The sequence below is a fragment of the Mycteria americana genome, chromosome 5 (genome assembly GCF_035582795.1).
Source record: "Mycteria americana isolate JAX WOST 10 ecotype Jacksonville Zoo and Gardens chromosome 5, USCA_MyAme_1.0, whole genome shotgun sequence".
In the NCBI taxonomy this organism is placed as follows: Eukaryota; Metazoa; Chordata; class Aves; order Ciconiiformes; family Ciconiidae; genus Mycteria; species Mycteria americana.
Genome location: NC_134369.1, coordinates 5986402 through 6009774, shown reverse-complemented (window position 1 = coordinate 6009774; position 23373 = coordinate 5986402). Strand labels below are relative to the sequence as shown.

At 38.1% G+C, this 23373-nt stretch overlaps 2 protein-coding genes across 7 annotated transcripts in view; both read right to left on the bottom strand.

Annotated features, from left to right (window-relative positions):
- ANO5 (anoctamin 5) overlaps positions 1 to 23373 on the bottom strand; it is a 373671-nt gene that overhangs the window by 21649 nt on the left and 328649 nt on the right. The window lies entirely within an intron of this gene.
- Positions 3276 to 23373, bottom strand: part of GAS2 (growth arrest specific 2) — a 100460-nt gene continuing 80362 nt past the window's right edge. For 5 of the 6 annotated variants that reach the window (XM_075502018.1, XM_075502014.1, XM_075502013.1 and 2 more), the window contains exon 8: positions 3276 to 4648. In XM_075502018.1, the coding sequence (XP_075358133.1) occupies positions 4430 to 4648 (219 nt within the window). In that variant the 3' untranslated portion in view covers positions 3276 to 4429. The remainder of the gene's footprint in view (positions 4649 to 23373) is intronic. The other variant, XM_075502019.1, reaches the window with a different exon arrangement.

Here is a 23373-nt window from a genome sequence, read left to right as displayed (position 1 = left end):
TAGGCAGTTCAAATTTTGTTTGTTTTACAGCAGTACCACTATTCCTCTTTTCTCCACCTTCTGAAAGCACTTCCAGTTTCTTGTGGATCACTTGAAAAAACTCCTTGCAGTCCAAGACAAATGCTCGTAAGCTGAAATGGAAGGGCTTACTCTCAGTGACTGCGATAGCATAATCTTTGTTGCAGTAACAGAAAATGAAACCATCTACTACTGCATATTGTTAAAATACACAGATTATGCCAGGGCGAGTGTTTGGAGCAGAACTCCCTGAGGTTTGGGAGGACACGGAAGCTGTGTCTTCACAAGGGTAGGTAGCACCACTGCAGGCCCTTAGGAAAACAGATGACTTCACCATGTGGATTTGGCACGGTGACAGACTTAAATTGTTGGGACACAGCTCATCAGGAACAAGCGGTGCCAGCAGTTGGACTAGGATGGAAAAACCTCTCCAGCCCCATAAACATCCATGTGATCCCACGTGTCTGTTTCACCTTACTTTAGATTCCTAACATACCACAGGCTAAGAAAGCAGGAGACAGAGAGCAAAGAAGCAGCACTCTACCTCCTTCCCTGCCAGGTACTGCCTATTAGCAGCCAGCGAGGCAGTACAAAACGTAAGCCTGAAAAGAACCAAACCCTTGGAAGCGTCTCTAGCAGATGCTTCTATAACACCGTGGTGTGGCAAACAGCTCATCTCCCTGATCTAAAATGAACATATATAATGAATTCAGTGTTGGGTCTTAAGTTATAAGAAACTTGCTATACCTTCCCACACACATATATTGACACCTCCCTATTTCACTCATCCCCACCAAAAGCCCTTGAATTAGTTCCCATAGATTTTACGTATCATCTCTAAATCGCTGTTGGAAAAAAGGTGGTAATGCAAAGGAAGGAGCAAGTATCAGTATAATAAAGATAAGAAAAAAGCCTATCCTCAATCAGTTATGTAAATAATCCTACTTGGAAGAAAAACTCCAGGTAACATATGAGCAGGAAGGTGACAGAAAGTACCTCCTCTAATGAGAAATAACAGATGTTACAGTTACATTTCCAAACTAATTCTGAATTACTTCCAGCATGGTGATGCTTATTTGACATTATACAAGAATAATAGTTTTTGAAAGTATTCTTACATAATTTAGCTATCTTGAGTTTTAGCACAGTTACTTACAGCCAGCAGGAGCTCCCATGGGGTTTGTTCTATGAGCCAACAAGGACTTTGAGAAGAGGCTTCGGTGCAGCTCATGCAGTTCGGTTTTGCAGTGCAGCTGTGCAGTTTGCACTGCAGCTCGTGCAGTGCAGCTCGTTGCAGTTTGTGCAGTTTTTAGGACTTTCAGCCTCCTCAGCACTCACATTCAGCTGAGTTATACAGCAACAGAGTAAGCTAGAATCACTACATGGCACTCTTCCTTACAATCATCTTCCGTAGCTCGTTCAACATTTCAGCATCTCATCTCCTGCCCTTTTAACAAGAAACTATTCCACAGTCTCAGCAGACCCTCCCTCGCTGGGGGGGACAAGAGAAGAGCTGCAGGTCTTCCCCGTTGGCACTCCACCATTCAGTTCAGCCTTCTAGAAATCTGCACTAGATAAATTAATACCATAGATTTCAGCATAGAAGCTTCGAGTATCATCCACTATAGCTAGCTGGTCAAACAATGGGGGTTTTTTTCCTCCCCAAATACTTTCTACATGAAGCCTGTTCTGCCCTCATCACTGCAACAAGGGCCATACCTCTTTGAACAGGATTTTGCTGCTCAGCTTCAGCTGTGGAAGTTGAGCTTTAGGCTCCTAACAAACCCCCCAACTCCTACATTGCTATAGGATCTAGTACACTAAAAAAATACCATTTATCAGAGCAGCAGCAGGTACCTACTGAAAAAGATGCTCCCAACCCCTTCCTCCAGAGTTAGCTAGCTTACTGCTTTTTTTTTTTTCATTTGTTTGCTTTATTGATGCTCCTGCTTTAATTTTCTCCTCCGTTATCCACACCCATGCCAGGTGTGTCAGATGCACTAAGTCCCAGCTGCAAGCTTTTTACACAGATGAGGTGGTAGTGGCAATACTTTAAAAAGCCCTTCAGAGGTCTCCCATTCTGGAGCTGGCTAAGTTGAAGTTTTAAGTCAGGAGATGTTTTAATGTGAAATTTTTTTCTTTTTTAAGATGCTTGAGTACCCTGAATCAAAAAAGGCTATTTTGATAGCTTCAGTCTAAGCACATAAAGTAGTTCATGTCTAATTTAAAATCTTGGTTAGGGTTTACCAGGATTATTTGTTGAAGTTTAATATTAAAATAAACCTAAGAATACTTGTTTTTATAATCATCTGCTCTTGATTTATTAACATGTAAACACCTTCAAATATTTTAAAGAAAATAGTAACGCATAAGAGTAATGCAAACTTAGTCTTGGATGATGGAAATACAACTATTTACGTTTAAAAAAGTAACCATTATTTCAAAATAAACATCTGACACTTTCACAAGTGATTTTTTTTCTCTCTGTTCTTTTGAAAACAGATCTCTTGGTGCATGTAATAAGATAATGATTTTTTTTCAGCTATGCTGCATTTTTTTAAAATAACGTTGCTTATGGTCTGTTCTCTGCTCCTATAAGGGCTACCTACATTGCTTCTATGAGAATTGGGTCTTCCTATGGCTTTTCAAGGGATTTACTGCTTGAGTATATGTTTAATCTTCCTAGAAAATGTCTCAAAATAAGAATAAAAGGCTGCAATTTTTCTTTCTAAAAACATGTTTGGAATTATGTACTGCTACTTAGTATGGTGCACCAAGCAACTGTGAACTGTTTGTATTTAGCAGATATTTTTAGACGGTGAGGTAGAATGGTTCCACAGAAGTGAGGTACAACGTGCTGATTTTAATAAGGCATGGAACATGAAAGAAGGTGGTCTTGATCCTGTCTAGCCAGTAGATATTTTGCTGTTAATTTTAAAGACCACAGGAGCAGATCATAAGGCTATGTTTTAAAATTAAACATCAAAAAATACAGAAAAATACCAGTTGGTACTTAGAAAATGATTTCAAGAATGCTTTTGATGTTTTTTCTTTCCCTGCAAAGGAAAGTTAATTTTCAATAAAATCTGGGTATTTCTGTGCTATCTGTAGTAAGCGAATGCTTGCCCCGTTCACTGTGCAGCTCATTATTGGCTAGCAAGCAGTATTGGGTATTGTGGGCATCCAGTCAGTAGCAGCAAAGTGCAGGAACACAGATTGCAAATAATAAATAAGACTGTCAAAATGTATGGGTATTTTAAAAAATTTTATTTCATTTGTAATGAAACAACTGAGTTCTGCTCAAATTTATACAGTCAGTGAAATAATCCTATAAAATGCTTTCTCTAGGATGTTACAAGGCACATAAATTACCAAATATAAACATAGAAAAGTAGCCAAAATAATGAACTAAGCCCCCATGTGCCTTTAGCTATTTGAGAGGTGTGTGAATGATTTACAAGAACGTGAATCACTCTACTGACAGGGTAATGAATATTTCACATTTGGCATGACCAACAAAATTAAAAATAAGGGGAAGGATAAGCTCAGATTCAAGAACAGTGTAGTGTTTTGTGCCTCAGGAGGGACCAGCATCTTCTGAAGCCCCTCCTTGGGTCAAAGGCCTGTGCATCTCTTACTGCTTCCCTTCCCGGGTTGCAGGGCATCACCCCGCTAGTACAACCGGCCACCTCTATTGTCTGACAGAGGAAGGGGCAACCTCTCAACTTCCCCGGACTTCTATATCGGGCAACTTTGTAAAAAACCAGGAAGGATCTACGTACAGAGCTAGCACTGAGCATTGTCTTTAGCTTTAGAGAGTAGAAGGTGTGGGGGGGGTTTTTTGTGGGCTTTTTTTTTTTTTTAAAGTAATCGCTTTGGGAAGTCGTTTGGCATGCAATAAGTCTTTATATTCTACTGGTTAAGAAAACCTTGCAACCCATAAAAATAGTCGATTTTTATTTCACTTCAAGAGGCATTACCAAATAATTTCCACAAATATTCATTTTCCACCTGCATATATATTTTTCCACTAGCCTAACAGTCAAGGATTCAATGTAATAAGATTTTCATACAAATATATTGTATTGTGTATTTTCTTCCATTAACAGGATCCACTCCTTTATGTAACTCTAAGTATACATTCACATATTAAAGAGTAATAATTTGGCTAAAAATATATGTCTATTTCTTATCTGATTGTAGTAATTAGCCTATCAAGGGTAATTTGCTATAAAAGATACAGTACTAGAAATAAATAGTTCTACAATTCAAAGATCTTCAAAATGGGTTGCCATTTCCAGTCTGTCTTAAATTTTCCAAAGTCCTTTTAAAGCATAAACTAAATTTACTACACTTGAGAAAATAATTTGGACCTACGTACATAAAGTCCCAATCACATGAGAAGCTTATTTCACTTAATCTCCTTCTTGGTTTTGTAATGGGCAGAAACAACCAGATAATTGTCTGGATTCATGTCCCTGAGGGTTGGAGACTTGCTCTGGATTGGAGAAGTTTTCCCATCCACTCGGGAGATCTGCAACATTCGGCACGGGTCATGCTTCAGTAAGTAACCTGCAAAAGTCTCCCATCCTCCTCCAACACGAACCATCACATGTTTGTTGTGCAGCATCTGAAATTACATATACAGGAAAAAAACCCAAAAACTCTTGAGAGGGAACCATTCACTGGGAACTCACATTTTTTTCACTGGAAAAAGCTGTGCTTACTTTAATTAAAAGTCACAGACACATGTCAGTAGTCTGCTTTATAATAAAAGGAAAGGAAAAGAAATAGTGGAATGGTTTTTATTTGAATTTAATAACTAAATTAAAAAAAAAAAACATAAGAAAATGAGATAACATTTAAAACTAAAGATTTTCATCTCTTATGTAAACAATGCTACAAGTTTTTCTAGTCCTGTAGTACTGCGTGATCCTGTTCTTCATGTGTTCAGTATAAACCTGTTACGGAACATGAATGTTTTTCAGACGAATTTTTTGAAAATGTGTTAGTAAAGACACCATTTTATATGTCTTGAAACTGGCTTTTTTTTATAGGATAAGGAGCTATAGAAAAGGAGTAGTGAAGGACAAACAACCAAAACAATCACCTCTGTCTCCTAAAGTATCAAAATAATTCTTTAAGAAAATGAAGTACCATTTAGTTTAACAATTTAGTATTGCTGACATATATTCTAACTAAAATAGCCTAATACTGTAATTAAATTAGTCTAATGAGGGAAATCACATAATATATCTGGAACTCTTTGGAGATACCTGAATTTATGCTGAATTGTGAAAGAAAATACAAGAGAAGTCCCCAGGCTCTTACTAGTGGGAAAGCTCAGTACTGCTTACGCTTGCTGTCTTTATTCCAGAAACACTGGGGCTTGACCTACAAAGCAATTTCAGGTTGAGAGGGGTATCGAACTGCCAAATTAGGTACCTATCTCTAACGTATACAAGATCCACGCTCATTTTCTGCTTAAACTCAAATAAAATTTTTCACCGAGTACGAATGTAACTTCTCCCATGTCTGCACCTGTGAGTTCAGTTGGCAGTTTCACTGTCATTTCTCTCCTCCGGTTCTCCACGCAGAACAGTCAAATAAATACCAGTGAGGTATCATAAAGCAGCATGTTCTACAGAAGCCACATCATAAATCACGCACTGAAAAATGCTTTGATTAGTATATCTCATGAAATGCTAAATATCATTTAGCCGTAGTGCCAGAAATTAAAAATTGGCCCTGTAAAAGGCACGCTACAAGATGTTCAACGTAGTCTGGGTAATGACATTTGGATTTATGGCTGCGATGTGTATATGGGCTCTTCTACATGTCCAAAACTCCCTCAAAGGCTGACAGTATTTGCAGTTGAGACTTAGGTGGCACAAAAGCCTTTTGTACCATAGCAGAATTCAGATTAGTACATGTAGCATAGACAACAAAACAAGAAAAATTCTCAATCAAACAGAATCACAGATAATAAAAGGCAAAAATGTAACTTAAAAAAAAAGCCCCGACCAACAGACACCCCGCCTCAGCCTACAAATGTGTTGTTTGACTTCTGTTACATGAGGAGACACATTCACCTGGAGTGAAGAAAGCATGGAAAGCTGTACAACTTTCTAAAGTTTGAAAATCAGAGTAAGTTTATAAGGAATCAAACTCTTCATTTGAATAAGCAGCTGCAGATGAAATCTTGTTTGAAAGTTTTCATTTAAAACATTTTAATGCAAGGGAACTAATTGTTCTTGCATCTGCATTTAGGTTTTTATGTGAAACACAGTGGGAAGTCAATTCAGCTTTCCAGATACTGAAAAATAAAGTTACTTCTGATCCATCCTAATGAGAGCACACTCAAGTACTCTTAGTTTAATTAACAGCTCTCAGCTACTGAGACTGTGCTGTTGCTCTGGGTTGTAGGAGCGTTAGCCTCTGCAATAGCTGTACACAAGTGAGGTTTGTCTCCACATTTACAGGGATATGAAAGCAGAATCAGACTCACGTCTTCACCAATCACACTTTTTCTCTTTCCTCTCCAGCTTTGTATTTGAGTTTCAAGGCTTCATTTTGAACTGAGAATGGTACGATCAGCCTTCAGCGGTACGAGATTTGAATCAAGTCTTTAGTCTGGACAATATATCATGAACGAAACAAAAGGTTTTTACATCGAGTTTGAAAACTGCAGTTCAAATGGTGACAGCCTCGAGACAAAAGAGTCTACAGAATTTTATTCAGCAACTTGCTCCTCTTTGAATGTCTAAAAAGCATTTGAGAAATGCCTCAAAAACTTTTCACATAAAACTATTTTAGCCCAACTTCGGTCCGCTGCAACACGTGATGCTGCTGTGGGAAGGAGTTCACTGTTGCTGAATTTCAGCTTCCACATATTGTCACAGGGGGGTTCATGTTCCAAGAGCAGCTAGTATCTGGACTTTTGATTAAGAGTTAGGAATGGAAAGTTAGCAAAAACTATATTTGGTTCAATTTCCCTTAGGGACTGCTGTGCAGACAAATAAAACCTACTGCTGGTATGTTATTTCCTGATGCTCAGGTTAAACGTACATCTTCTGTCTTTCCCCTCTTTTTTCTTTCTTTTTGTATTATTATACTATTATAAAATTCATTGAATGCTTTCTTTCTATAGAGGCGGGGTTTTCCTACATCCTAAATATACTCATTATTCATGCTGTGCTGTGCCACAAAAGCACCATTTTACTCCTACGGCTATATTTTGATTTTAGTAACACCAGCACAAATCCAGAATAATTCTGCTAGCTTCAGAATTGCTTCGGGTTCACGGAAGTATAAAGGATTTCTCACAAAAAGAAAAAGAATAAACTAACTTGCTCTACTTTCTAACTGAAAAAGCAGTTTCCTCCCCAACATACTTCAGCTGAAGATGAAACTTTTGAGTTTCATGATCCACCCAATGGATGACTTTATGATCCACCCAATACAGCTTTTCCATTGCATGAGAACTCTGAGCAAGAAAAAGTTGGACTCTACAATAATAAAGTTTATTAGTCAGTTATCAATGTAAATAAATTCATGACATCCATCTATTTTCACACTGCTATCCAGCCAACTGAAACTGAGAAAACCCTTTCTGTAAAATAAAATCCAACATATGTTTACGATTGCCATAAATCTTCATTATTTCTGTTGTGTCTGAAGCAGGGCTGTCACTAAAGCTGTTCCGTCTAGAATCTGTGTTGAAGTTAGAACGGTTGAATCTATGGTGAAGCAAACATATGAGAAACCAGATGACCAGAGAATAGCATCACAGAGGAGAAATTATAGATTGTTTTGGTATGCCTTAAGGCTGTACCAAGAGATAACATGAAAAATAGTCAATAAAAGTTAGGTGAACTAAGCTGTCATTGCATAGGACTTTGGCATCAAAGTGTAACATAGTCTAAACGGTTCTGGTTTTCACATAAATAAGTTTAGAAAGCTTTATGGCTTATTAAAGAGAGATTAGGCTGTATGTACAGATATTAAGCTCATGTAAATGAGCATAGTTTTACTGACTTGAAAAAAAAATCTATTCTGTTTTACAGGAACTGCAAATCTGGCCCAATATAGTTATACTTCAGATTATATTATAACTTTCTTAAAGAATATTTCAGGGAGAGGAGGGGAAGCGGTGGGAGGAATTACACACTATGGATCTGATCCAAGTACTGCAAAAGCCAACGGAAAGAATCCTACTGACTCGAAAGGAACTTGGGCTGGGCCCTGGAAGCCAAACGCAGCAACCTAAAGCAAATCATAGCCTGGAATTAGTTGGTGTGATTTTAGGCCAACTTCAGAAACGATGTAGGCTACATACTGAGAGAATATTGACTATAAAATCCGAAGGTGTTTGGCAAAATAACGCAGTGCATCACACCAGTGACTGTGCAAAGAAAACACTGTGCTCCAAAAGTGAAACGTTAATGAGATTGGGAAAGAGAAGGCTTGAATACGTATCAATTAATTTTTACTGAATATGAGCCACTGAGACTCATTGTCAGCAGTAGATATAACCCTCGTTTCTCATATCTTAGCATTTAGGGGACCTTCTCTGAGAGCTGTTAAGCCTCTGAAATGAGCTTCTACATCAATATATTTTCACACTGACCCCAGAGACATCACAGGTCAACACTAAGGAAATTCCTGTGTTGTCAAGACTTATCCGCATTACTGTGTCAGACCACTACCCATAGCAAGCTGGAACATCTCACCGCTGTCACTGCAGGCTTCAAGGCTTGAGGTAAGTACACGCACACATACACAGGGTACGCTCAGACATGGCACCTCTACTTGATGATTTTGCTGCAACCCCAGCTGATGCTACTTAGGAATCATTTTGCTCCAGCTTGTCTGTACCATTTACATCGATGATCCATCCTCCTGTCTATGCAAAAAAAAGGCTTTCTCAAATCTCAGTGTTATTCACTAACCAGTCTTGGTAAAAAGAAGGTGAGAGCAGGGTACAAAACTTGGACTCGGAACAGGACCCAGATCTGGGCTACCAGCCTTCCCCAGCGAGTCTCTGAGCCTGTATCAGAATATGGTATTGTCAAGTAATGACAAATCGTTCCACAGGGCATAGCTCATGTTGACATTTTCACGGAGTAGGACACCTCTTCCATACAAGAGACCATGGTCTCCCTCAGCATCTTTCTAGGTGTAGCCTGAAGAACTGATGTTAGGAGAGAACTTGCAGCCTGTGACTGTGTGTGTGGCTGACAGAAGGTGAAGTCTTCTTGGAATTTGGTGTGCATATCTATATGGAAAAGGAAAAAGTATTATCTGGGGACTTGAGACACTATTGCTTCAGAGAACAAGGCTCGTGTCATCAAGTGTCAAAATTTTATTCCTTCTCATAGCAAAAACTTTTAATGGTAAAGCTCTAAAGCCAGCAAAATTAGTCCTCAAATTCTCCAGCAGTTCCAATACTTAGCAGTTACCTAGGTCCTCTTGAAGGTGGCCATTGACCCTCACATCTATCATTTAATGTGGCACCAGGTCTAGCCTGGGAGGCCCTAAGAAAGACTCTGTGAAAGACTGGCAATGTGCAGAGAAGGCTGTCTAGCTGTATGCATTCACAGAAGCTCCGATGATGTTAGTTCAACATCCCTGACAGTCACCAAAACATACCAAAGTTCATGTTAACAGGTAATGCTAATACTCCATTCAAACAGGTCATGACTGGGGGCTGGCCAAGAAGAGGGACACGGAGGAGAGCTGAATGGGCCCTGACCATTGGTCTGATAAAGAGCTGACAAGTGGTCTGAAAATGGGTTTGATAAAAAAAGAAAGAAATTGAGGGAAGCTACACAGATGTGCAGCACATGCTGAGAGTGGCTGGCCTCTGATGGGGCAAGCCAGTAGCAGATTGGAGGTAGATTCCTGCTTGTTTCATGGAGGTTTTGAGGAGACCCGACACGAGCAAGAGCCTTGGACGAAAGAAAAAGAGCTGCAGTGCTGCCCTGTGGATCATGGATTTGCTGTACTTAATAGTGATGTTTAGCAACCTTGTATTTCCATAATTATTAATGTTATCTATTGACAGTTTACTCATTTCCAGTACACGCCCGTGCAGTAAATGAGTTATAAATGAGTAGTAGGCATTTACACCAAGTCTTCTAAATACATTCAAATGGGGAAGTGAATTTTCAGAAATTTGTAGGTAACTGTTGCTAGATGGAGTTTTTCTACTTCCCTGAGAATTCAGTGATCTGAAAACAACATCAAGAACACGTAATGGTCTCCTGATTAATTGCTGCAAGCCACATCATTACAGATGTTAAAAATATCTTGTTAGCAGAGATTATGCAATTTCATCGCTAGATTACATTGTAAAATTTATAGCAAAATCCTGATGGAGTACCATCAGATCTAAACACCAGTCAGGTTAGATTTAGATATATTCCTATTTTTAAAAGTTTACAGCCACTATAGCATACATTTTGTAAGAGGCACTACTGGTGCTACATACATAGAGTTCACCCTTACGGACACGAGGGATCGTGGGAGCAATTCCCAAGAGGATATGGAAGAAAAGCAGCTTCCAGCTGGAAAGCTAGAAAGCTTCCCTCCAACTATTCTTTTTCTTGGCTTTCATTCTCCTTTTGTCATTGAATTTGTGTGTTGTCTTCTTAGAGAAAAGTTCGAGTCTGATAAAACATAAAGCTTATTTCAGACTTTTAAGAACTCACGTGCCTAAGTGCACATCTAAGGAATTCAAATTAAACCTCAACTCTGAAAATCTGAAAAAGTGCAAATTATGTAGCCAATTCCACATATTCATTATTCATCCACACTGAAGTAATTTACTTACAGTATATTAATGTGTATTTTGTCAGGCAACAGTATATTAGTCCCTTCCAACCTGAATTATCCTATGATTTGACTGTATTAAGGAAAAAAAAAAATAATCTTTCCCCACCTGAAAAACAGGAAAAATGCACTCCTCATTTTTCCTTGTCATCCCTCATTAAGTCACATGTTGCCTAGCCCCCTCTTGATATAGGATTATGTCTACTAGCTTTAAAAGTTCCAAATGATGCAACTTGTACCACCCCAGTCATTACATATGGATTTGTTTAAGGACCTCCACTGAGTTTCTGTGTTGTCGTTCTAAAACCCCACCGCACTTCCCCTCTCTGCAGACACCACGATAATGACATGGAAAATAGGCAGCTCACTGCATTAACATCTCCCTCTCATTTTCAGGGATTTATATGTAGTAAATCACACTAAATGAATCTCACTTAGCTGGAAAAAGCATTATAAAAAAGCTCAGCTTGAAAAAAAGATGTCAGGAGCACACAATAATTGCTTGTCACAATATTCCTAGCTGTGCTAGAGTTGGGCTTTATAATTAACACACTTTCTGAATTATAAAGGATTTTATTTTAACATTATATCTTCGGCTGTATCAAACACATTAACAAGTTTCCACTCAGTTTATTGAAACGATCTCTCACCCTATGTTGTATACACAAAGAATGGGATGGAATGATACTTTATAAATGATGCATAAGCTTCATTGGTTCAAGTAAATATTCCTGAAACAAATCAAATGCAAACATTCCTGATTTTACAGTAAATATTAATGGTGGAAAATAAACCAGAATGGAGGCATTCATCAGAATCCCTAAATCTCCATTTTGGGGCAGAATAACCTTTATTGCTTTGTGTCAAGTGATATTTCTCACTGAACAAGGAGCTCAGTTTTCATGTAGAACCTAATAAAGTTCCCAACCGCTTCAGCAACACCACCACACTTAGATTCTCCATGTCTACTGACATACGGGGTGGGGGGAACTGAAAGAAATATTGACTTAAATAGGTGATACAAAAAATTGTTATCAGTGTAGTTCCAGCTGAAGTGATTTTCAGTGCCTGCTGATACACTGAAGCCTGATAGATTGTCCAGGAGAGGCAACCAATCCAGGTGAGGCTCACACCTATAGGGCCTTCAAAGTATATATAGACCAGGCCTTATGCTAAATAGAGATGAGAAGCCTCCTATAATTTATTGAGTCATTTTTTCAAAGTTTGTTTCACATCAAAAGAACAAGCAGACTTTGTGTATGCAAATACAAAAGGCATCTAAATAATCATTTGCACATGTAAATACCCAAAAGGCAATATAAACATGAGAAGTACGAAACAGAAAATGGCAGGTGTAAGCATCTGCTTTTCTGCTTTTCAAGATGTGGCTACCCCTTCACTCAGTCAAACAAAATTTATCAGAGAGCACTATAGACTTATCTCTCTGCAGACAGGACTTTCATTTAGGAGGTCAGCCACAGTAAAGACAGTGGTTCAAGCTTATCCTTATCTGTTTTGAAGTTAAAAATCTAGTCAGTGAGGCTTTCTGAGCTGAGTACTAATTTCCATACATTCTCCTAGCCAAGCACTGTTATTATATCAGAGTGCTAAAGATAGAAGAAGGAATGTTAGCGGTGCAATGTAGTACACATAGTGACATCTTGAAGACAAACATTATCTTTCACTATATATATGGCAGGACCCCGATCTGTGCCTGGTGCCCAAAGGCATCATCACACAACCAACAAAGATTTAGGCTACAATGACATATTTTGGTACCATTTACCATATTCAACTCCAAATGCTTCAGATACACACATCAGACTCACATTAATAGTAAGACATAGATTTTTAAAAAGCCACCTATCTTCAAATAAGACATAATGAAAGACTCATAAGGTTTAGTGGGCAATCAACAGACACCTTTAACGGTCACTATTCTATGAAGGGAAAATGTTTGATTTTGGATTACATTATAATTGTGTTTTCATTAGATTGTCTTTCCTACCCAGACATTTGTCACTTTTCTATTACATAGTTGAGCCTCAAAAGTGATGTAGAAATTCTTCAGCATTTGCAGAGTGATAGCAGCTTGCAGATTAATATACGAGATAATATTACGTACTACAATTTATTATTATGATATAGTATTATTATATTACAGTTTTAAATTAAATAGGTATTACCTATTGTTTCACACTTAAATCTATTAACAGATTTTGCAATAAAGTAGAAATGGAAATGTTTAAATATATAAATAAAGTGAAGATCCAGTCTCCCAGTTTTGGAGGCCTACTCAATGACAGATACGCTTTTGTCTCCTATTCCTTCTCCAAAATTAGTAGGACATTGTATCTGTTTCCATTTGTCATTGAAAAAAATAAAAGCCAAAACAAAACGAGTTCCAATCAGAAAAAAAGTTCAACATCAATGAGATTGATGCTCCTCTCTGATTAAGGGAATTTTTTTTTTTAAAGAAAGGATTAAACTGGTAATTGATAAATTGAAAACTTGGTACAGAGTGTAGTAATTTGGGTAGACAGTATATAGAGATTTTCTTACTTCTACTTTGCTTATTCAAATCTGACCTGAAACATGTAATTCTTTGCGGGTTTTGTAAAATGGCTGGTGGTCTCAAAGCTGAGAGCCGTTGCCCAATTGTACATCATGTCTTCTTTTTGATGATGTTAACAAAAAGATCAGAGGCTTGGCTAGCCTGAACTCATTCCTCAAAATGATGCTGCCAGTGTAGGCCTTTGCCAGTCTGACTGAGGAAGTTTTGGAAGCCAGAGCTGTATCTGGTTTTTGTTCTTCAATACTGCGTAGTAAACGTGGCCATTACAGGTATTAAGTTATTGACGGTGTTATTTATGTATCCTCCCTTGCTCACAGGCTTTTCTGTGATAATAGAAGTTGATTTCTTAAGATTGTTCCACATCAACATGGAAATGCCAGTCTTTAAGTGGCAAAGGGAGAGGTTTTTTGAAACATGATGAAGCATTATTACTTTGCCACAAAACCAGAAGGCTCACTAACAATACTTACAGCATAATGCTTGCAAGCTTCAAAATACTTAAACATTGATATTAAAATGATCCACGTGAGGTACGTAAGTTAACTCCTGGTCTCCTAGCAGATTAACTAACAAATGCACCAAAAGGTCTCAGAGGAAACATAATGAAATCTAATAAAAGCAAATGAGACCAGTTACACAACATTTTCATTAAATGACTGATCCAGTTCCTACTGAAGTCAATGGGAATTTATCCAATTCTTCAAAATGTGTTTTGGGTCATGTTTTTCTGAAATCTGAACCTGACCCTTTTGCTAAAATACGTATTTTTTTTTTTTCTTTTCTGGAAAAGCCCCAAGGATAAGGCCTTTAAAACCATACCCACCATGTCCTTTGTTAATTAAATGCACTCCTTACAAAGCAGCCCTCTCATTCTCCTTTTCATTTCACAGACATTTCTATGAAAAGATGCATAATATCAACTTTTTTACTTCACTAAATCACACTGCAGAGAGATCTCTTCTTGTAGAACATGAAGTGAATTGCTTTCACCCAACTCATCCTTACTTAATTGATCAGTCAGTCATTTGCTTGCATGTTGTTTTCTCCTTTTTCTAGACTGACATTTACTGTCCATTCATCAACTGCCCATTCAGCAACTGCTTCCACTTGCAAAAATAATCCTTTCTGTGAAAAACTTAAGCAAAAGGAGGGCAACTAAAGCTGACCTGAAATGAGAACACCCTTGCCTCTTGGGACTCAGTTTCTTTTCAAACATTCTTTATTCCATTTGCAAGTTCCTGCTAGAGAATCTTTGAACCTCATTTGAGATTTCCACCTCGCAACTTTCAAATTTATTTTTCCAATACTTACCGGAGTTGTTAAACTACCTTATCAGTCAAAACTCTTTCTTTATAGTGCTTATGAAACACTGTTATAAGATGTCATATTTTCAGCACAGGGCTGATGATGCAACTGGGAACTGAAGATATCTGTATCCTGCTGAAGACAGAGAGGCACAAAAATAAGTGTCTAGTGATTTGACTAAAATCAGACTGCTGTAGCTCAAAACCAAAGGCTTCATATATTAACATACTTTGTCGGTATGACCCATATTATCTGGCCACCTGCTGAAGAAAGTTAAAATGCTCTAACACTGCTTAAATGACATATAATTAATGCATGATTGTAAATTCCCCCTAACAGGAAGGCAAGTGGAACGTGTATAACCCTTTAAAAATCTGCAGACAGTGCGAACAAATATCTCAAGTCTCTGCCTTTCACCCTCACATAGAGCTAAATCCTCCTCCTCTGTTATTGTTTATGCAGGAGGCAAATTCTTCTTACGAAGCATCACAGCAGTATGAAATGAAAACAAAAATTCATTTAGATTTAGTCACAGCTCAGCAAACTAGCATGTAATCAGGTTAGAAACCCAGGGAAAGAGTTTATAAATTGTTCCTAGAGCTTTCCCCTAGTTGAGGTACATGGGTGGAAAAGTTGAGATGGCTTCTTAGTTATATCCTGGTTTATAACAAACAGCTGCTCAAAGTGGGCAGTTTATAAAGGTCTGAAAGAAGACAGGAAACATATATTTGAGCATGAAGACACAGGGTGTCTAAGAAAAGAGAATGAATAGGATGCTAGATGACTACAGCCTCACAGAATCCGAGGGAAATAACAGAGGATAACTAGGACCATGACCTCCACTAAAAGCAGGCAAATGGCATGTTTACTCTGGTACCAGGTATGATGTGCCAGAAGATTTTTCCATTTGATATTTCAGCAGAAGATCATACTAGAACAGCACACAGCCTCCCAAAAGAGGCAACAGCAATTGCTGAAAACAATGCTCCTGTAAATCTAATCTAACAGCATACACGGGTAACAATGAAGATCAGCAATTGTGGATTTATCAGAAGTACAGTAACAGCAGGGTGGTGACAGAACGGGAGAGTAGAAAACAGGGTGTGCCTGGATGTGGGGATGAGTGAGATGGTAACAAACGGGTGACCCAGAAACACCCACTGAAACATCCGAGACAGCAGTACTTAAGAGCCAGGGGAAAGAACGTTTCTTTTCAGCAGGCATCTCACAGTAAGCAAGAATCAAACAGCACACTGAAACCCTGAATTGATACGAGATACGGAATAGTAACGGATGGAGAGGGAGATCTCAGGGCAACTAACAGTAATTACTGAAACTACTAGAAGACAAATGTAATGATTCAAAGGACAAACTGGAAGCGTGACTGACAACACTGTCCATAAATTATGGGATCTAGCATAGAGATGATTTTTAGCCGACACCCTGTCATCTGAAAGGATGATAGAGATTGAAAATATGGAGCAATGATCAAGAGAACTGCACACGGTATCTGACATCAGGGCCTGAGATACATACAAAGACAGATATGGAAGGCGGTGTCAGGGGAACTGAGAATTTTATAGGAATGGGGTAGGAAAGAATAAAGGTCCACTTGCACAGTGAAGTGAATGGAAAGATCTCATTAAGCCTGAGGCATTAAGGAACAAAACAGTTGACTAGTGTGGAGGTCCCAGCTTGAAGAGCAGCATTTCCGCAGTTATTCTACCATTAAAGATACTTAGAACCCATTAAATAACATCTCACCTTCTGCAAAAGAAACAATCAAGCGAGGAAACTGGAATTTTTCCCCTTTCACATTGCAAAAATGCAACCTCCTCCCTCTATTTGTTCTTGGCAAGAGATGAAGTGAATATGCTTGGTATAATGACATAAAACACTAATGCATGTGGATGGAAACTAATGAAGAAAATCGCCTGTTCCACTGGTTCAGCTCTGGATTGAATACATATGCAGGGAGCCAGCCTCATTTGCAAAGCTCTAGATTGTAACAGAACAGGAGTTTAGCCACTTTTCACATACCTGAAGAAGCCAGGAATTGAGGGTGAAACCACAGCCATGTAAATCCTGCATGGTATAGACACCTTAAGGTCAAGAGCCTGTTGGCCTCTGGAGGTTAAGGACAAAGCAAAGTTGCATAAAACATTTTCTCAAAGGGAAAGCACCAGGTAAGGTCCAATTAAAGTATTGTCTGCAGCACAAATGTTACACTTCATGAAACTGAAGTCTTTATTTCTGTTTTCATGACACAGAAGACTCATTGAAATAATTACTCAAGGTATTCCTGCCTAACTTACTGAAATCAAGATACATCTTTGAATGTGTACTGATATAAATAACATGAGAGTTTGGACATTTGGGATTCTCACTCTTGATTAAACTTTCCCTCAAACCTTACTTTTAGTTTCTGTCTGACACAATTTTATAGAATTTGGGAATAGTACACGTTTGGTGTCTAATTAACACTAGACCTCAGTTGCTGTTTGAAAAAAGCATCCTGCGTAGGCGAGCACTTTGTGTGCGAGAAATGACTCAGATGCAGACAGAAGTAAACACACTTGGTTATTCATTAAGAGAGAAGTGAATTTCTGACAAGTGGAGGCTTTTATTTCTTGGACAAGGAGAAATATTGTCAAGGAAAATTAATTAGAGGTAGGAGTCATGTTCAGAATGGCATTTGTAGGTAAAGGAACTGTGCATTTCCAAGCACTTTGGGTGATACCCTGCACCTGGTTAGCTATGAGGGCAATGAGGGTGACAGTTTCTTGTTGCTTCCCCTCCAGACATTTATGTGTGGGCCAGCCAGAAAGCAGACCTATTCCCTATCAGCTGAAATGTGGGATATTTAACAGAAATCTAGTTGCTTCTCGCTACAGCACTGACTCATAAGAAATATTTTATGCAACACTCAGCAGAAGAGATGATATGGCAAACAGATTAAATACAGAAAAAGAAATCAGGCAGAGTTTATGAGGTTAAGTGAAAGAGAAAGTGTAAACTGGCAAATGCTGTCTCTGGATGGAGACATGGAAAACCAGATGTACGAAGATCAAATACTGGGGGGAGGGGAAGACTGTCTTTCAGAAAAAACATTTCAAAAACATAAGCATGAGGCTGCCAAAATAAATCTACGAGTGATTGCTTAAAACGAAGAAAAAGGCTTTACTCTTACCTTTGAATAAAACAAAAAAATAATAAATTCATTTTCTTAATTGTAGATAGTTAATGTTTCTGTTACCATTTTGAATCTTGGAAAGTCTCTCTTAAAAACAAATAGCTAACGGGACAATTCTGTCTCACTTTCTAAAGTTAAGTAAGTTTTTACCCCTCAAGGAATACCACTGAAATCACATATTGGAGCAGTGAGATACTACTCAGAATGAGTTAGAAAGGCAAAACCTAATGAGAAGTAAAAATATGAGTTCCGCTTATAAACAGTGCACAAATTTAAAACAGAAACCTCTGTAAGTACAAAAGGAATTAATTTTACCCAGACTATCAAGATTCTCCAAATTTACATTCCTTTAAGGATATTAAGTCATTTACAGAGTGCCTTCATGCACAGGGTGATCATCCATTTAGATTTTGCCACTGAATTCAGCGAATCTAGGATTTCACCATGCAAATGTGCGTGGGTTATACATGAACACGCTTGTGTTCCGGCATTGCAGAAGTACATGAAAATGTTCTTTTGAACCCTAAAGTGCCATCTGTTTTCTAGCTATTTTCTCAAGACTCATTCTGTCTCTCCTAATTTCCTGAATAACAGCCTCAAAACAGCCAAATAAAAGAAAATATTTCCTGCAACCAAATAAAAAAAAAAAAACACACCTTCATCTATGGAATTCTGCTCACTGCCTGCCTATGGAAGCAATGTGCATGTGATAAGTGACACAGACATGTTATAAGTCTAGCACAGATTGATTTGACTTATCACATGCATCCAACTGCAGAAACCTGTGTTTCCCTAACTCTGCCTGGATTTTTTTTTTTTTAACATTCCAAATTGCTTCAAACAGCTACTTTCAAGTGTATGCAAGATATTAATGTTTTAAGTTTAAGTTAAAATGGTTAATTTGCTTCCTTCTTTGTGCATCCATAGCCTCAGGAATACTAGCACAGCAGACCCAGTAATAACTTCCCTGCAGTTGTGACCTTTGTAATATTTGTCACGAAAGTGACTGCAGGCCATTTTCCCCAAACCACTATTTTCCTCAGTGGACAAAATAGGCTCTGACCTCTATAGACAGTAAACCTAAAAGGATGCTTTCAGAAGCAGTGTTGCAGCAGGAGCTTACCCTAAGTACAGAAAAGCAACCAAGTCGAATGCAGTTTCTCAGAAGCGTAGAGGAAAAAGAAGGGAAATTTCATTATTAGAAGTCATTCATTCCACTCAAAGCATATGACAATCAGACTCGTTGTGGAGATTGGAAAGTCCTTGAGCAGAGAAACATTTGAGTAAAGTACCTGAAAATATTTTTGCTGAAATAAAGCTTTCAGTATCTGTAATTATATTTTTCCCTATCACACAGAGATACTGCTATAAAGCGTTCATGAACACAAATTGCTCAGAGCCAGAAGGTGAAATCTCTTACCTTACCTCAAACAATGGGAGGTCGAACTGCATTTCACATAGACTTTGATTACGAGCAGCTGTTTTAAACCACCAGCTTCTAAAGGCAGTTCACACTGCTCCCCATGATTCTGGTCCCCTCATTCCTTTCCAGCTTGCATGTCTGGATTTTCTTCCAGTTGAAACCATGTTGTGTTGAAAAATAATATGCCCATCTTTTGCCTCCTATTGAAATAAAGATGCTGCCAGCTCCCTTAGTGGTAAAAATCATGACCCATAAATTTTAAAATTATGTTTAAGGTATTTTGATTTACCCAACATTCAAAATTAATTTCAGTTGAGATAGGTATGGCAATGTCCTCAAGTTGGCTGTTAGTATTTCAGTTTAACCTCTTAAGTCCAAAGTCAATTGGTGCTTTTAAACTTTTTTCCTAGCTGACTTTCTGAGTTTCTACGGACCTCAGGTCCAAGCAGGCCAGTGAGACAAGATGGATCAAGAACTGGATGCGTGATTGACCATTATTCCAGTTTGTATGACTGACCTTCTCCATGACCTTGAGAAATTAATTCCATGAACACACTCTTTTTTCTTTCAGTACCCTTCCATTTACTTTGTCTAATCTGATCATCTGAAAACCTAAAGAGAATCAGCTTTTAGTATGAGTTTTTACAATGTCTAACATGAGAGACTTGATCTTGGTTAGGTCTGGCAGACTTCACTGCAGAATAAAACCAGAACATATAGTGTTAATAAAGTCATAAAACAGAACTACCCCATTTTCTTATACTGCAAACCAAAGATTTGCAAAAGCATCATCACTCTGTCCTAACCTTTAAACAAACACACATATAACAGAATAATTTATTCAGAATTCCAAAATTTCAGGGGTTTTTACAGTTGGATCTGGTCCTAACCATTTTATTTTCATCCCTTTTTTAGTGAAACAGCTACTTTTCATAGCTGTGCATCCCATGCTACAAATTAACATTACTTAAAATAGAAAATGTTGTTACCTGGAATAGCAAAAAGCCATGCAGAAAATGAAGTCACTTTTAAGATAGTGTAATGTCTGAGTCACAAGATTAAAAACCTAGTCAGCAACGGGAAGGTATGATAGCATCAGCTATCACTTACACGAAGAAAAAATGATGACAAAATATGGGATCACGCTCATCTGTTCATTAATGAGTCTCTCAAGGGCATCACTCTTATGCGTTTCTGAGAAATAAATAAAAATTGGCATGCCTACAGTCATCACAATACAATTCAATTGCTTAGCACGGCCCCTGCAAAAAAAAAAAAACACAAAAACAAACCCACCAAACACATGATTGCAATTATAAAGAAAATCACAAGGAGGCAGACAAACACCACAGTCAATTAAATGCATGAGAAAAAGGAACAAAAAAAAGATGTTCAGGACAAGTGAAGATCTCACAAAGGATAGTTAGAATTTTTTCACTTGCTTGTGTAATGAAAACTAACGGAAACTAAAAATCTCCAGACATCTTAACAGATTACAAGGAACTGAATGCCGTGTATTTTATGTTTGCAGATTTATCTTTGTGAAGAACTAAAAAATATTTGACACTGTAGATGCCTTCTGCACTGATCAGCAAAACCGGTACCTTGACTTTAGATAATTTTCTGCAGTCTGTGAGGTCATTGGGTATCAGTACCTGCCTCATTTGGTTTGACACTATCAAGTAAGCGAAAGGAAAGACAACAGCCTGAGGTGTTTTATAGACTGGAGAAAGGAGGCCTGCACAACGGCAACATGCTGTCTATCTTAGCTGTGACATCGAGACCACAAAGACTGTATGCTCCTAGGATGGAACAAAAGATATCATTTCTGTCTGATGACTGGAAAGAGAGGAAAAGCTTGTCTCTGGGTTTAAGCCAGAGCACAGACCCATTGTTTCAAGCACAGATACCTGAAAGGGTAGGCATGTCCCTGTTTTCAACTTCCATTCAGGCTTACCTTTAGTTTGAAGGGATTTTTGAAAAAGATTATTTCTCTCTTCCTGTATCCACATATTTGATTTCCACAAGCTGAATTATGTCACAGGTAACAGTCACCACAGAAGAACTGTTACACTGAACTTGAAGCAACAGCTCCTGCTGTGTGTCTGGGCTTAGATATCTACCATGAAAAGCTTGCTGCTGTACCAAGGGAAGTTCTCACAACTATAACGTTCACTGCTGCATCTAGCAGCGTCTCTGTATCACCTTCCATCTGTGCTATATTGAGGTGACATTGCCTTTGGAATTTACACAGGAAGTTATTTCACTACATCTTTTTCCAGGAAAGCAACAATAACACTCAAACAAAAACCCAACAAAGCACTCTGCAGTGGGGCCCTCAACAAAAGAATGCCAGTTCGATTTGTGTTTTCCTGGACATTCTCAGAATAATCTGCACACTTTCAGGTCCAGCAGTTGCCTAGAATTTTTTTGATGAAAAGTTCAATAATGCCTTTATTACTCAGACTTTTTACCTCTTCATGGCATTACTTTCAGGACTGGCAGAGTACTGGGGTGTCTGATCCAACCCATAGGAGTAAATAATATACAATGACTATAATACCATTTCACTTCCTCAAATTTATGAGAGAGATGTAGGTTTAAGTATAAGCTCTAAGACATATTTTTCGCATGACCTTCAGCAAGTAAATATACTGTAATTCTATACTTCAAGTCTCTAGGCTGGGCATAACAAGACTTATTTTTTCCATTCCTTCTGTGTACTGGCTTGCCGGCTAGTCAAAGATAGGATCTTTGAATATATGTGGATAAAACATCACCATTAGAAAGTACAGTTTCCAGTAACTGATGTAAACCAGAGGGTAGCTATGGTTAAAATTAAAAGCAGTTTTTAAGACTAACACATGCATTAGCATGACTCCTCACTGAATGCTTGCAGATGAAATTGGTCTGTGCTTATAATTATCTAGCCACCTACATGTGCCCAAAGCTGCACCAACTATACTGCACAATTTCAATGTGTACTAAGCCCCTATCTCACTGTGACTGCAGCTTATTAAAAAAAAAATTAAAAAAAAAAATCCACAAAAGAACACCACCAACACAATGTATTGCAATGATGATAGTTATGAAGTTTAATTAAAGGGACAAATTTAAAACTGGGGAAGCCCCAGCCATGTGACTACACCGGCCTGGGGAGATCATGTGCCAAAACCCAGAAATGATTCAAGAGGAGCTGTAATATGCTTACAATCCACTTATTCCTGTACCAAAGAACTAATGTTCTTTTAAAAAGCTTTTAAAAGCAGTACAATATACCAGACAGACATAAAGCCATTTGTCCTTGGTTGCTTAGTGATCCTACAATACAGACATAAAGAAATTCATTGGGCCTTTATTCTGACTAATTCAAAAGGTTACATGTTATTGTCTAGTCTTATCATTAAATATATTTAACAATATGGTCTGTTAGAAGGAAACTATTCCTTTATACTATTCTCTATGAAAAAGACTCATTAAAATGTGGCTACATGGAGGATATTGCTTACAAAACCTCTTCTAATAGCAACAGAAATTAGTAAACACCACTGAGATACATTTATCATGTTTAAGGGTGGATTACATTTCAATAATTTAATCCATCCATTTTTCCTCCATCTTTCCTCTACAGGATGGGTTTTTCCTTCACTTTGCACAACCCACAAGCTTTAGGGAAATCTGCTTTCTGCATTATAGGTGAGAGAAAATGAAAACCTGCCAAACGATGGAAGCACAAAGGAACAAGTACAGAAACGGAGGAGGGCGCAAGCCTTCTCTTTACAGGTGCCCCACGGCAATCCAGTACTCCAAAATGGCGAGGAGGAGAAAACAGGGAACTGTTCTCGCCCCAGTCTCCTAGCTCTCTGGTATTCTGAGGCCAGAATATTCCTCAAATAGGTGCAACATAATTTTAGTACCAGTGCAGTAGGGACTATTGCCTAACATTTACCTTAAGGTGAAAGACTGCATGTGAACACTTGTTGTAGAGTTGTTGACATGCTGCTAACTCACACCCTAAAAGTAACT